This window comes from Triticum urartu, chromosome 1A, assembly GCF_056163025.1.
Source record: "Triticum urartu cultivar PI428250 chromosome 1A, HENAU_Tu73, whole genome shotgun sequence".
Taxonomy (NCBI): Eukaryota; Viridiplantae; Streptophyta; class Magnoliopsida; order Poales; family Poaceae; genus Triticum; species Triticum urartu.
Genome location: NC_141873.1, coordinates 533,462,252 through 533,475,153, shown reverse-complemented (window position 1 = coordinate 533,475,153; position 12,902 = coordinate 533,462,252). Strand labels below are relative to the sequence as shown.

The 12,902-nt window shown below is 41.9% G+C and overlaps 1 protein-coding gene across 1 annotated transcript; it reads right to left on the bottom strand.

The window, feature by feature from the left end:
- Positions 1-2,212: 2,212 nt before the first annotated feature.
- Positions 2,213-5,622, bottom strand: LOC125526525 (2-isopropylmalate synthase). Its single transcript, XM_048691208.2, has 4 exons — positions 5,250-5,622; positions 3,643-4,827; positions 3,422-3,528; positions 2,213-2,781 (listed from the first exon to the last, which is right to left on the bottom strand). The coding sequence occupies exons 1-4, from the start codon at positions 5,517-5,519 to the stop codon at positions 2,520-2,522; spliced, it is 1,824 nt and encodes a 607-aa protein (XP_048547165.1). The 5' UTR covers positions 5,520-5,622; the 3' UTR covers positions 2,213-2,519.
- Between the last annotated feature and the right edge of the window lie 7,280 nt (positions 5,623-12,902).

Below are 12,902 nucleotides of genomic sequence, written 5' to 3'. Positions count from 1 at the left end.
AAAAATAATCATTCTGAAAACTGTAGGAAGCAATCACATCACCTGATTTAAAAAGGAGCAACAGAATTATACGTAAAATTTAAGAAATATTCAATTTTCGTTGAGACAGAAAAGAGTTATAACAGAAAATAGATAACAATTACTGCTCTGCTTTTGTTTGTGTGAAGACCCCAGGATGTAGAACTGTGTGGTTGTTTTCAACTTGTAGTAGAGTATATCCAGAGTCCTGGGAAATATTGATAACAATAACAACCAGCAAAACCGAAAATCTGTTGCAACTATATTGAAATGGGTGTAGTTCCTCATGATAAAACCCCTGGAAAGACCTAGCTGACCAGAACTTGCCGTGACAAATACATTAAATGGCAGTGAGTTCATCCAGTTCAATCTGGCAATTCTATGGGAGAGCTACTACTCTCCATATTAGTGCAAATAAAGTATTTTAAACTACAGCGATGTCTAAAATGGAATAATTGCAATTCCTTTCCAACAAATTTATTTTTTCACATTGCCAGCGCTGATGAACCTACAACTAGACCACACTGTACATGCCAGACCCTTCCTGCTCAAATAAATACTCCTTAGGGAATAAAAGGAACACAAATTACCATTAAGAAAATGGTGACATGGCTAGCCATCGCAAGAGAAGTATTGAACTAGCCATGAGCTCAATTATCATAATTTTTCAAGTTTTTAATGTATCCAGATTTGTATTCTTCCATTATCTTTCTTACCCCTTCCATTGGAACACAACATGCTACACGATTTTGTGAATATATATGTGCATAGGTCGTAGGTGGCCAGCTACAAAACAATTTACCCCAGCTACAAAATATTGATCTGAAATATGATTCAGAAATCAGAGCAAAACAGAAGTTCCACTTTCATCCAATTAATCCCACTGAATCCTTTAGTCAAGCAATCAGTCACGCCGAGTATCATGGAGAGAAAGAAAAATACCTGATGGACAATGCTGCTATATATCTTTAAGGAAAAATAGTAGTCGAAGCCTGCAATGTAAAACGTTGGTCCCCAACTTCATCAGCAAACAACTTCAGAATCAAAATTGTATATCTATCCAGATGAGGGGGAGCGACCTGAGGTGAGTGGCAACCACATCGCTGAGCGATGATGCCGAGGCGCAATATCATCGCAGGACAAAACGGGGCTGACCACCGGCGCTGCCGCTGCCGTTGTTTCTTTTTTTGTGTGTGAATAACTGCCGTTGTTTCTTCAGTGCTAGCGGCAGTCAGTGAGGATTCATTCCTTGGCCTCCGATAGCCGGATGTGCTTCCCGCCGTCCTCTTCGCCCAAACGATTGGACTCAACTCGTGCAGCGCGTTCATGCCATCTTGTTCTCCGTGGAAGGCTGGAGAAGATAGGCGGCGGTACGGGGAATCGGGGAGAGAGAGCGCGCAGAAGAAATGAGTCCGTTCTGGCTGTGGCGGCGGCCAAGGGAGGAAACAGCAGCGGTGAAGATCCCATGGGAGAGTGGGAGAGGGAAGAGGCGGCGGAGCGGAGGACGCGCTGGGCTACGGCGGCAACGGCTCCGGTCAGGCGCGGTCGAGAGGACGGCAGCGCGGACAAGGAGGACAGAGGAAGGGAAGATTGGTAGGGGGGTTTGACGGAGGCAGATTACGGTCAGAAAGAGGAGGAAGCATCTGGGTTGTCTATCTTTGATCCGACGGTGCGTAAACAACAACTCAATCTTCTTCCAATTAGGAACTGTACGTACTACCTAAGATGAATTTTTTGCATTTGCGAAAAGAAAAGAAACAACGATGATTCTATGCTCAATTTTCCGTTGATGAATCTGGTTACGAACCACGGAGAAACAAGGCATGCGCCAGACAAGAGTCATCATGTCTCAGAATCTTCAAAGGGCCGACGCTACAGCGAGGGCGGATTGGCCACCTCTGGTGCTTCCCCTTGTTGCAGCAAAAAATAGTCCTTCACAACATTTAATTTGAACATCAGCAATAATTTTCTCACGGTATGTCAAAATGTTGCAAAAAACACAGCAATTCAAGCGCACCCACGCAGCAATTTTTTCGTGTCTGCAAAAACTCCCCATATTTGCAGCAGAATCTGTAAAAACAATCATCGCAGCATATGCAACATATGCAACATATGAACCAAACATTTGCAGCAAAAAATGCACCTTTTCAAATTCAAATTTAATGCACGACTCAAAAAAAGAGAAGAGAAAGACTAATCCAACTTACAAATCTCAGATCTAGAGTGGGGGCAGTAATATCCAGCTTGTACGGCACAGAGATACATTTCAACAGACAGACACGGATACATGCCAAGCTTCAGGAGAGTACAGCACAGATATTAACGGTTAAAAACGATCCACTAATCAGCACTTCAGCAAAACAAACTATCCCTAGGTCTTTCCCTAAAAGGAGCCCATAACAACTATATATACACAAGGCTCCGTGGTGAGCGTCACTGTTCTCCCGTGGTATCGCGGTCTGTTCTTCAGGCCCCAATCCATGCAATCACCCAGAGAAGACTCACCGCGAGGCCTTCTTCTTCAGTCTTTTACTTTTACTGGCACCGTATTCCCTCTTTATCTCTGACATGTCCGCGCTGGGTCGCTTGCTGCTCATCCATTTGGCATCCCTAAACTCCTTGAATTTCCTGTGCTGCGTCAGCCAACTTGCATAATCCATGCCATCTTCGCATTCAACATAATCCACCAAATCACCCCACTCGGAGGAGTTCTTGTTTCCCAGAATGGACTCGAAAAAGGCTGTTCCGTCTACAGTTTTACCCCTGCCCAAATTGCAACAAGTCAGAGTACAAATCAAATTTAACTACAATTAGATTTTCTTTAGGGGCAGCGTCTTGCCACCCACCGGTGAAGCCACAGAGGCTGCCCAGTAAGCAGTTGCAAGCAAGCTTAGGAAACCAGCACGCGGTACTAAGAATTATCTTTCTTTTTTTCAAGAAAACGCAAAGGACTTTTGCGTTTCAGTTCATTGAAAAGAGATGCAGGCTAAGGCCCCACAAGTAAGAAACCAATAGCATAATATGTTAAGAGACGCTTAGTTGTTTGCTACCCTTCGTGATTTTGACAAACTTGTTTTTACTAAAGTTATGCTAAGCCACAACTTTCAAGATGGCAATTACAAACAAAAGATATGTTTGGATGGGTTGCAGCAGATGCTATGCCTTTCCTTTGAACTAGATTTCCTTCCTAATTTTCTACTCATCAATTCGTATTAAAGCATGCAACGCATTGAAAGGCATGCACGGTTTAAGCAATAGACTAGATGGTTCCTATTGAAGCATGCACGATTTAAGCAATAGACTAGATGGTTCCTATTGAAGCATGCACGATTTACATTTATTATAGTAAGCTAAAAAAACATGATGTAAAAGAACTGTTAGAGCTTAGAAGATTATCTTCTACCTGCTGTCCTCGACACAATCAGGCCCCGCCTCATCTTGAATACAACGTTTATGCACGTTAGTGTACTGCAAAGCTATTGATGTAGAAGATTTTCTACAAGCAGAACCCTGCATGCATGGTCATCAATTCAAACAAAGTGGAAGCAATAAAGTAAAATAAGACAACATATAGATAGTTCAGAGGAATCAGATCAAAACATTAAGCAGCTAAAAGTGTAACACCTTCAAACTATCCTCTTGGTCAATTGAATAGATCGCAAGCTCTTTTGAAGCAATAAGAAACTGAAATGCACTCAGACTTCTATCTTCATCAATCACAAGATTCATGGCCATCATGATCATGACAATGCAAGCTTTCCACAGAAAACCAAACCTCATTCTTAAACATAAGGCAAATAGGCTAGCAAAATGAAAAAGCATCAGCACTGAGGTGGTTTCCTTGTCAACAGACTTCTCAGCCATACCAAATAAGTCATGTATGTTAAGTCCATTAGCTTCATATTGCCCAAGTAAGCCGATGGTTTCAGATATGCGAAGTAATATATGATTTTCATGATGCCTGTCACCTGCAGCCCTCATTTCCCTAATAGAGCGAAGAACCTCTAGAAAAGAGGAACCCATTAGCCTAAGTACAGCAGCAAGGTAGATCATCTCCTCTGAAACGTTAGCATCCGATTCATGTGTCTCCTTCTGCTTAGCACAACCCAGGATATTTGACACTATTTTCTTCACAACAATAACAGCTTCCTGCCTTGATTGTTCCGGAAAGATATGCTGGTTCTCCTCAATGAAGCTCACAAAAATATCGAAGGCATTCCTCTCTTTGACATGCCGGCCATCATCACAGTGCACCTTGCAGAACAAAAGCAGCCTATTAACCTGACAGTTTAGCTTCTGATTAGTTGCGTCTTGGATACAAGATTTAAGAAGTTTCATGTGGGCGAAGCGACTGAACAGGCTCTTCGCAGCATTAGTTCTGTGAAAAACACCCAAATCTGGCAAGTATATCAAATAAGCATGCATGGCATTCTCAAACACTTGCAAATGCAGGTTCAGATCCCCATTGCCAACGCATCTGGATGCAAGCAATACAAAATGAGCTTGTGCAATAACAGGCATAGAAAACCAGTAGCTCTTTCGGACTAGGGAGATAGCTCCAGCCAAGCCAAGTTCTGGAGTGCGCTGCGTCGCCTTCTCAGACCAAGAGAGCGCACTAAAGAACTGCTCAAATTCCGCCTCATCTTGCACCGATGAAATGAAATGGTGGGACATGAGCTCCAGCCTGACACGGAGCTCATACTGGCATGATTTTGCCATGGTAGAGACCCTTGGTTCTTCCTGTATGGCATCATTGAGCATGGTGCAATTCCTCAGTTGGCTTATATCCACAAAATTCTGAAGGCACACCTGCAAGAACCGGATGCCTAATCAATTTCTAAATCAGTGATCTTGTAATTCTGCTTCTAACGATGGATTGCAATCTCTGAGTAATATATACAGGCGGGGGACAAAATCACAAGCAACCAGTGATTGGCCCATCTCAGTGAAACAAGTTCCTACAGCTCGTCCCTGGGCATTACGAGCATGGTTGGTTTGCTACCAATGTTTGGCTAGCCAAATGCTGGCAATGCCTAGATTTGCCAATAAAAAATGCCAACTTTATGTGAGATTGGCAAAAATAACTCTGAAACCAACCAACTAGTGGCCAATGTTTGGCACAATGCCAAACATTGACATGCCAAAAATTTTTGTACCAAACCAATCATGCTCTACATTTTTGGTGGACTGAAGCAACTAAGGGTGGGTGCGGGGCTAATTGATCGGGGTACCTCGAGGGCGGGGGCCAAGGAGGCGTCGGGGTCACGGGAGGGGATGCTGTGGATGAAGGCGCGGAGGAGGCTGACGCATCTGGCCGCCAGGCCGGGGTCGGCGTGGTCCAGGCGACGCAGCAGCTGGAAGCAGCAGCTGAGGAGCTGCGGAAGGTCAGCCGTGGGAGCGGAGGGCGGCGAGGAGGACGCGGCGGGATCGTACTGGGAGAGCTTCGCGAAGGCCCCGCGCGCCAGCTTTCGGGCGCCCTCCACCCCATCGGCGTCGGGCATCGGCGGCGTGGCGGCGAGGAAGAGAGGCAGCGGCGGGGATCGGGAGAGAGAGTGGGGATTTCGCCCTCCCTTTTTTTTCTGATGAGGCGGGCCAGATTTCGTCCTCCTGGGCTTTCCTTTTTTATGATTCCTCGTGGGCTTTACCGGCGGGCTTATTTCGCGGTATTTTTTCGTAGGCCCACGACCAACCTGCGGACTGGCCCTCCCGACTCCCGAGGCAAGATATTTAGGTTACGCCTATGTATCGCCCATATTGATGTTTAATAGGACTCCCTTTGTCCCGAATTACTTGTGATAAGAATGGATGTATCTAGACGTATTTTTAGTTCTAGATCGAGATAAGTAATTCAGGACGAAGGGAGTATTAGCAAACGATTGATGGCATCTGGTGCCTCATCAAACAAAGAACCGGTGTGGGGGGGGGGGGGGGGGGGGGTGGGGGGGTTAGTAAATTTACAATTTACAAATTCATTCATGCTATTACATCATCCAAAAGTTTTTTCGTAGCTTCCGATGCTCATAGTACCCGTTATATTACTTTTTCGTAGACACTGACGCTAGTAGTACGAGGGCTCGTATGCGGGCCGGCCAATCAACTGGTACTTGAGGGTGCTTCGGTAGCTGGTTTGGGAAGTTTCCCTACCAGTTCTGGGAAGCTTCTTGGGTTTTTTCTTTCTTTTTTAGCTTTTCTGCATTGTTTTTTCTTTTCCTTATCTCCTATTTCTTTTATTTTCTTTCCTTTTACATTTCTATTTCTTATCATTTTCCCTTTCCCATTACCCTTTTTTCAAATGTGCAAACCATTTTAAAATTGCAATTTTTCTTCAAATTCATGAACTACTTTTTCAAAATTGTTCATAATTTTCCAAATTCGCAAACGTTTTTAAAAATCCTTAAACTTTGTTCAAATCTCTGAATAGTTTTTTTAATCATTGAACTTTTTTAAATCCATGATTATTTAAAAACAAATCCACAAACCTTTTTCCATTTCATGATTTGTTTTTGCAAAATTAGTGAACTTTTTCGAAATCCATGAAATTTTTCTTAATCCCGCAATCTTTTTCTGATCCTTTCAAGTTATTCAAGTTTGTGAATTGTTTTCATATCTATGAACTTTTTTAGAATCTCATGAACTTTTTTGAACTCTAGAACTGTTTCAAATTCATGAACTCGTTTTCAAATCTCTGAATTTTTTTCAAACTCATGAACATTTTGAAATTCCTGAATTTCTGTCAAACTTGTGAAGTTTTTTCAAATTCGTAAACTTCTTTAAATAAAAATTCTTTAATAATTTTAAAATTTATAAACTTTTCTAAAAATTGTGAACTATTTCCAAATTCATGCACTTTAAAAAAATCAAATTCATGAAATATTTCCAAATTTGTCAACTTTTTTCAAATTCATGAACTTTTTTCAGATCCACAAATTAGTGAACATTTATTCAAATACCTCAACTTATTTCAGCTTTGTGAACTTTTTACAAATCAACCGATTCAGGAACATTTATTCAATTCCGAGACCAATTTTCAAATTTGTGATTTTTTTAAAAACATTTGTGTACTATTTTTCAAATATACAAAAAACATTGTATCAAATTTTTTTTAAAAGTACTGTAAAAACCGCCTGGTTTTTTCTTAGTAGAGCAACTGCAGAAAAAGAAATCGGAGAAAAACTAGCTGAGAAAGAAAAGAAAAGAAAAACTAAGCGAAGTGGGCGAGCTGGTGCAATATTTGGCCGCGGCCCGCTTGCATCCCGCGCGAGCGCCCTGCTCGTTAACGGGGAGCTCTCGTGGCTGACTCGATTGCTAGGTTCGTTTCTTCATTTTTCTTTCTCGTTTTTTCTTTTTCCCTTTAGTTTTTCATCGGTTTTCATTTTCTGTTTCGTTACTTTTGTTTTCTGTTTTTTCTCATCTTTTTTGTTTTCTTACTTTTGGGTTTCCTTGTTTCATTTTGGCATTTTTTATTTCTTTGGTCTGTTTTTGTTCATTTGTCAGCTTTTATCGGTTTCATTTCTTTTTCACACATGTATAAATTTTCTCAATACAAACTTTACATTTTAGGGAACATGTGAAACATTTTTATGATATACATTAGAAATTTTCAAATATAGATGCAGTACATTTTTATTAAAAAAATGCATGGGTTTGAACACGTTATTGGACAAAATGGTAAAAATTTCCAAATACACGTTGTAATTTTTTTAATATAATAAAAACCTAAACTAAATTTTTCTATTTGCAACGTATAAACATTTTTGAAAATTTCATAGACATTTTTATAAACACGCAAATATTTCTTAAATGTCAAGATACATTTTTTTAATTTGAAAAAAATATATTTTACTTTTGTATATAACATTTTTATATGCCAGGAACATTTTTTTTGAAACGCGGGAATATTTCCATGAAATGTGAAGTGCATTTTTTTAAAGGCATGAAACATCCTTTTACATTATGGAAAAAATTGTTTTGCATTGTACACATTTAAAAAAATCACATACATTTGATGCAATTGTTTCTATGTGAGGATACCAAATGCAATGTATGTGTATGAAATGAAATTAAATATACAAGATTTTATATATGTATATATGTAATGGAATATCTAAATTATTTGTATTTGATGATGTGATTTGTATTGCTATGTTGCTTGGGGCCGCACTGCTAGCAGTCCAGTAGTATGGTTTTCTCGTACCGCCGTCGCCGTTGCCGTCTAAGAAATGTAGGTCCCCTTACCTCTGGCTGCCATCTTGGCGCTGAGAGGTGAGGGGACCTCTGATCTTTAAGACCTCTATGTTCTTCGTCAACGTCTAGTGATTATCATAGTTTTGCAAGAATAAATTTCCTCTCTTCCTTTTCGCGGTGCCACGAGGTCAGAGAGTTTTCTGTCCTCGTAGATCCGATTATTCGGATCTGATGAGTTTATGTTGCTGTGTCAAGTTTTTTTGTTGGCCTGGTTCTTTATGGAGGTGAAATTTTTCATCGACACCATGGTGAAGATATAGTGATTCAACGGCTTGCACTTCTAAGGGATCATCCCCGACTCAAGTACATTCATTGATCAAGGCTTTCCATCTTTTTGGATGGGTGACTTAAGGCGCTTTCAAAAACCATTATTGCTAATGTTCGTGCAGGTGAAAGAGTGACAACATCGTTGCTTCAGTCCAATTGCAACATCTTTACTAAAGTCTTTGGAGTATTTCTTCGAGCAGAGATTGATACCGTGAAGAAAGTGTTTTCGGGAGATTCCATTGTAATTCCTAGCAATAAGAGTTACTTTCTATTTTCTTGAATTATAGGTTCAAATTAGAGTACCTGTAATTGTTATGAGTATAAATAAAGTTACAAGTGTTTTTAAAAAAATAGCAGTGTTGCCCAAGCTGCCAGCCAAAATCTTTGCATCACTAAATAGAGCTAGTCACTGATAAGCTTTAGCTTGCCGCCAATAGGATAATGGGAAAAGATTCTAATCACCCGATTGATAACGACGTGCGTTGGCCGCCTTCGTAACCGTTAGATCTGGTTTTAATGAGATGGCTCAGGAACAACGTATTACGTAGATTAAGTTTTGCAACTCAGTAGTCGTTGCAATCTTTCCCCACCACAACAATTAGTGTGTTGCGGGATCCAGCTCTGGCCGTCGCCATCGAGACTCGCCGTCGGCAAGCACGCCGACACGGTCGCCCCGGAGGAGCACCGACTTCCATTGTTGTCACCCCCTCGAGCTTCAGCCGTGACAGCAGTTCCTACAACATTAGCTCTGTTGCATAAATTTTCTGCAACTTGACCTTTGTTGCAAAAAAAACCTACAAATACTTCTGCAACATCATCTCTATTGCGAAAAAAATTAGCAACACAATCTCTGTTGCAAATATTTTTGCAACATGACTTATGTTATCAAATGTTTCTGCAACATGACTTATGTTATCAAATGTTTCTATAACACGACTTATGTTGCAGAAATAGAGATGGCCCTTGGCCACTAGACTGAGCTTGATCCGACAGCTTGCGAGGCGGCGGAATTTTCCAAAGAATACATGCATGGATGATCTTTAAAATTTATGCAATAAGTTCTCTATTGCGAGAAATGTCTGCAACAAAATCTCTGTTGCAAAAAATAAAAAATACAGACTCGGTTGATTACAACAAGAAGACTATTGCAAAAACACCACTCTTGTTGCAAGGGTGGCTGCTTACGTTGGTAGATCGTGAAGGAAATATGCCCTAAAGGCAATAATAAAGTTATTATTTATTTCCTTATTTCATGATAAATGTTTATTATTCATGCTAGAATTGTATTAACCGGAAACATAATACATGTGTGAATACATAGACAAACAAAGTGTCACTAGTATGCCTCTACTTGACTAGCTTGTTGATCAAAGATGGTTATGTTTCCTAGCCATAGACATGAGTTGTCATTTGATTAACGGGATCACATCATTAGGAGAATGATGTGATTGACTTGACCCATTCTGTTAGCATAGCACTTGATCGTTTAGTTTGTTGCTATTGCTTTCTTCATGACTTATACATGTTCCTATGACTATGAGATTATGCAACTCCCGTTTACCGGAGGAACACTTTGTGTGCTACCAAACGTCACAACGTAACTGGGTGATTATAAAGGAGCTCTACAGGTGTCTCCAAAGGTACATGTTGGGTAGGCGTATTTCGAGATTAGGATTTATCACTCCGATTGTCGGAGAGGTATCTCTGGGCCCACTCGGTAATGCACATCACTATAAGCCTTGCAAGCATTGCAACTAATGAGTTAGTTGCAGGATGATGTATTACGGAACGAGTAAAGAGACTTGCCAGTAACGAGATTGAACTAGGTATTGAGATACCAACGATCGAATCTCGGGCAAGTAACATACCGATGACAAAGGGAACAGCGTATGTTGTTATGCGGCCTGACCGATAAAGATCTTCATAGAATATGTAGGAGCCAATATGAGCATCTAGGTTCCGCTATTGGTTATTGACCGGAGACGTGTCTCGGTCATGTCTACATAGTTCTCGAACCCGTAGGGTCCGCACGCTTAACGCTACGATGACAGTTATATTATGAGTTTATATGTTTTGATGTACCGAAGGAGTTCGGAGTCCCGGATGAGATCGGGGACATGACGAGGAGTCTCGAAATGGTCGAAACGTAAAGATCGATATATTGGACGACTATATTCGTACATCGGAAAGGTTCCGAGTGATTCGGGTATTTTCGGGGGTACCGGGGAGTTACGGGAATACGAGGAAGAAGTAATGGGCCTCATGGGCCAAGTGGTGGAAGAGAGGAGGCACGGCGCGTGGCCCCCCTAGCCCAAACCGAATTGGACTAGGGGCCGGCCCCCCTTTCCTCCTTTTCCTCCTTCTCCTTCCTTCTCCTTCTCCTCCTTCCTTTCCTCCTCCTAGTAGGAGTAGGAAAGGGGAGTCCTACTCCTACTAGGAGGAGGACTCCTCCTCCTGGCGCGCCCATAGAGGGCCGGCCAGCCTCCCCCCTTGCTCCTTTATATACAGGGTAGGGGGCACCTCTAGACACACAAGTTGATCAAGTTGATCGTCCCTTAGCCGTGTGCGGTGCCCCCCTCCACCATAGTCCACCTTGATAATACTGTAGCGGTGATTAGGCGAAGCCCTGCGTCGGTAGAACATCAACATCGTCACCACGCCGCCGTGCTGACGAAACTCTCCCTCAACACTCGGCTGGATCGGAGTTCGAGGGACGTCATCGGGCTGAACGTGTGCTGAACTCGGAGGTGCCGTGCGTTCGGTACTTGATCGGTCGGATCGTGAAGACGTACGACTACATCAACCGCGTTGTGCTAACGCTTCCGATTTCGGTCTATGAGGGTACGTGGACAACACTCCCGCCTCTCGTTGCTATGCATCACCATGATCTTGCGTCTGCGTAGGAAATTTTTGAAATTACTACGTTCCCCAACAGTGGCATCCGAGCCTAGGTTTTATGCGTTGATGTTGTGCACGAGTAGAACACAAGTGAGTTGTGGGCGATATAAGTCATACTGCTTACCAGCATGTCATACTTTGGTTCAGCGGTATTGTTGGATGAAGCGGCCCGGACCGACATTACGCGTACGCTTACGCGAGACTGATTCTACCGACGTGCTTTGCACATAGGTGGCTGGCAGGTGTCAGTTTCTCCAACTTTAGTTGAACCAAGTGTGGCTACGCCCGGTCCTTGCGAAGGTTAAAACAGCACCAACTTGACAAATTATCGTTGTGGTTTTGATGCGTAGGCAAGAACGGTTCTTGCTAAAGCCCGTAGCAGCCACGTAAAACTTGCAACAACAAAGTAGAGGACGTCTAACTTGTTTTTGCAGGGCATGTTGTGATGTGATATGGTCAAGACATGATGCTAAATTTTATTGTATGAGATGATCATGTTTTGTAACCGAGTTATCGGCAACTGGCAGGAGCCATATGGTTGTCACTTTATTGTATGCAATGCAATTGCGCTGTAATACTTTACTTTATCTCTAAGCGGTAGTGATAGTCGTGGAAGCATAAGATTGGCGAGACGACAACGATGCTACGATGGTGATCAAGGTGTCGCGCCGGTGACGATGGTGATCATGACGGTGCTTCGGAGGTGGAGATCATAAGCACAAGATGATGATGGCCATATCATATCACTTATATTGATTGCATGTGATGTTTATCTTTTATGCATCTTATCTTGCTTTGATTGACGGTAGCATTATAAGATGATTTCTCACTAAATTTGAAGATAAAAGTGTTCTCCCTGAGTATGTACCGTTGCCGAAGTTCGTCATGCCCAGACACCATGTGATGATCGGGTGTGATAAGCTCTACGTCCATCTACAACGGGTGCAAGCCAGTTTTGCACACGCAAAATACTCAGGTTAAACTTGACGAGCCTAGCATATGCAGATATGGCCTCGGAACACTGAGACCGAAAGGTCGAGCGTGAATCATATAGTAGATATGATCAACATATTGATGTTCACCATTGAAAGCTACTTCATTTCACGTGATGATCGGTTATGATTTAGTTGATTTGGATCACGTGATCACTTAGAAGATTAGAGGGATGTCTTTCTAAGTGGGAGTTCTTAAGTAATATGATTAAATTGAACTTAAATTTATCATGAACTTAGTCCTGATAGTATTTTGCAAATTATGTTGTAGATCAATAGCTCGCGTTGTTGCTTCCCTGTGTTTATTTTGATATGTTCCTAGAGAAAACTAAGTTGAAAGATGTTAGTAGCAATGATGCGGATTGGATCCGTGTTCTGAGGTTTATCCTCATTGCTGCACAGAAGAATTATGTTCTTGATGCACCGCTAGGTGACATACCTATTGTAGGAGCACATGCAGACGTTATGAACGTTTGGCTAGCT

What these genes read in the sequence shown, in the direction of transcription:
- LOC125526525 (XM_048691208.2), bottom strand. Translation starts at nt 5,519, where the DNA reads ATGCCCGACGCCGATGGGGTGGAGGGCGCCCGAAAGCTGGCGCGCGGG. An exon ending in CCTTGGCCCCCGCCCTCGAG is followed by an intron (nt 4,828 to 5,249) that starts GTACCCCGATCA and finishes CGGTTCTTGCAG; the next exon opens with GTGTGCCTTCAGAATTTTGT. An exon ending in GATTGTGTCGAGGACAGCAG is followed by an intron (nt 2,782 to 3,421) that starts GTAGAAGATAAT and finishes CAATTTGGGCAG; the next exon opens with GGGTAAAACTGTAGACGGAA.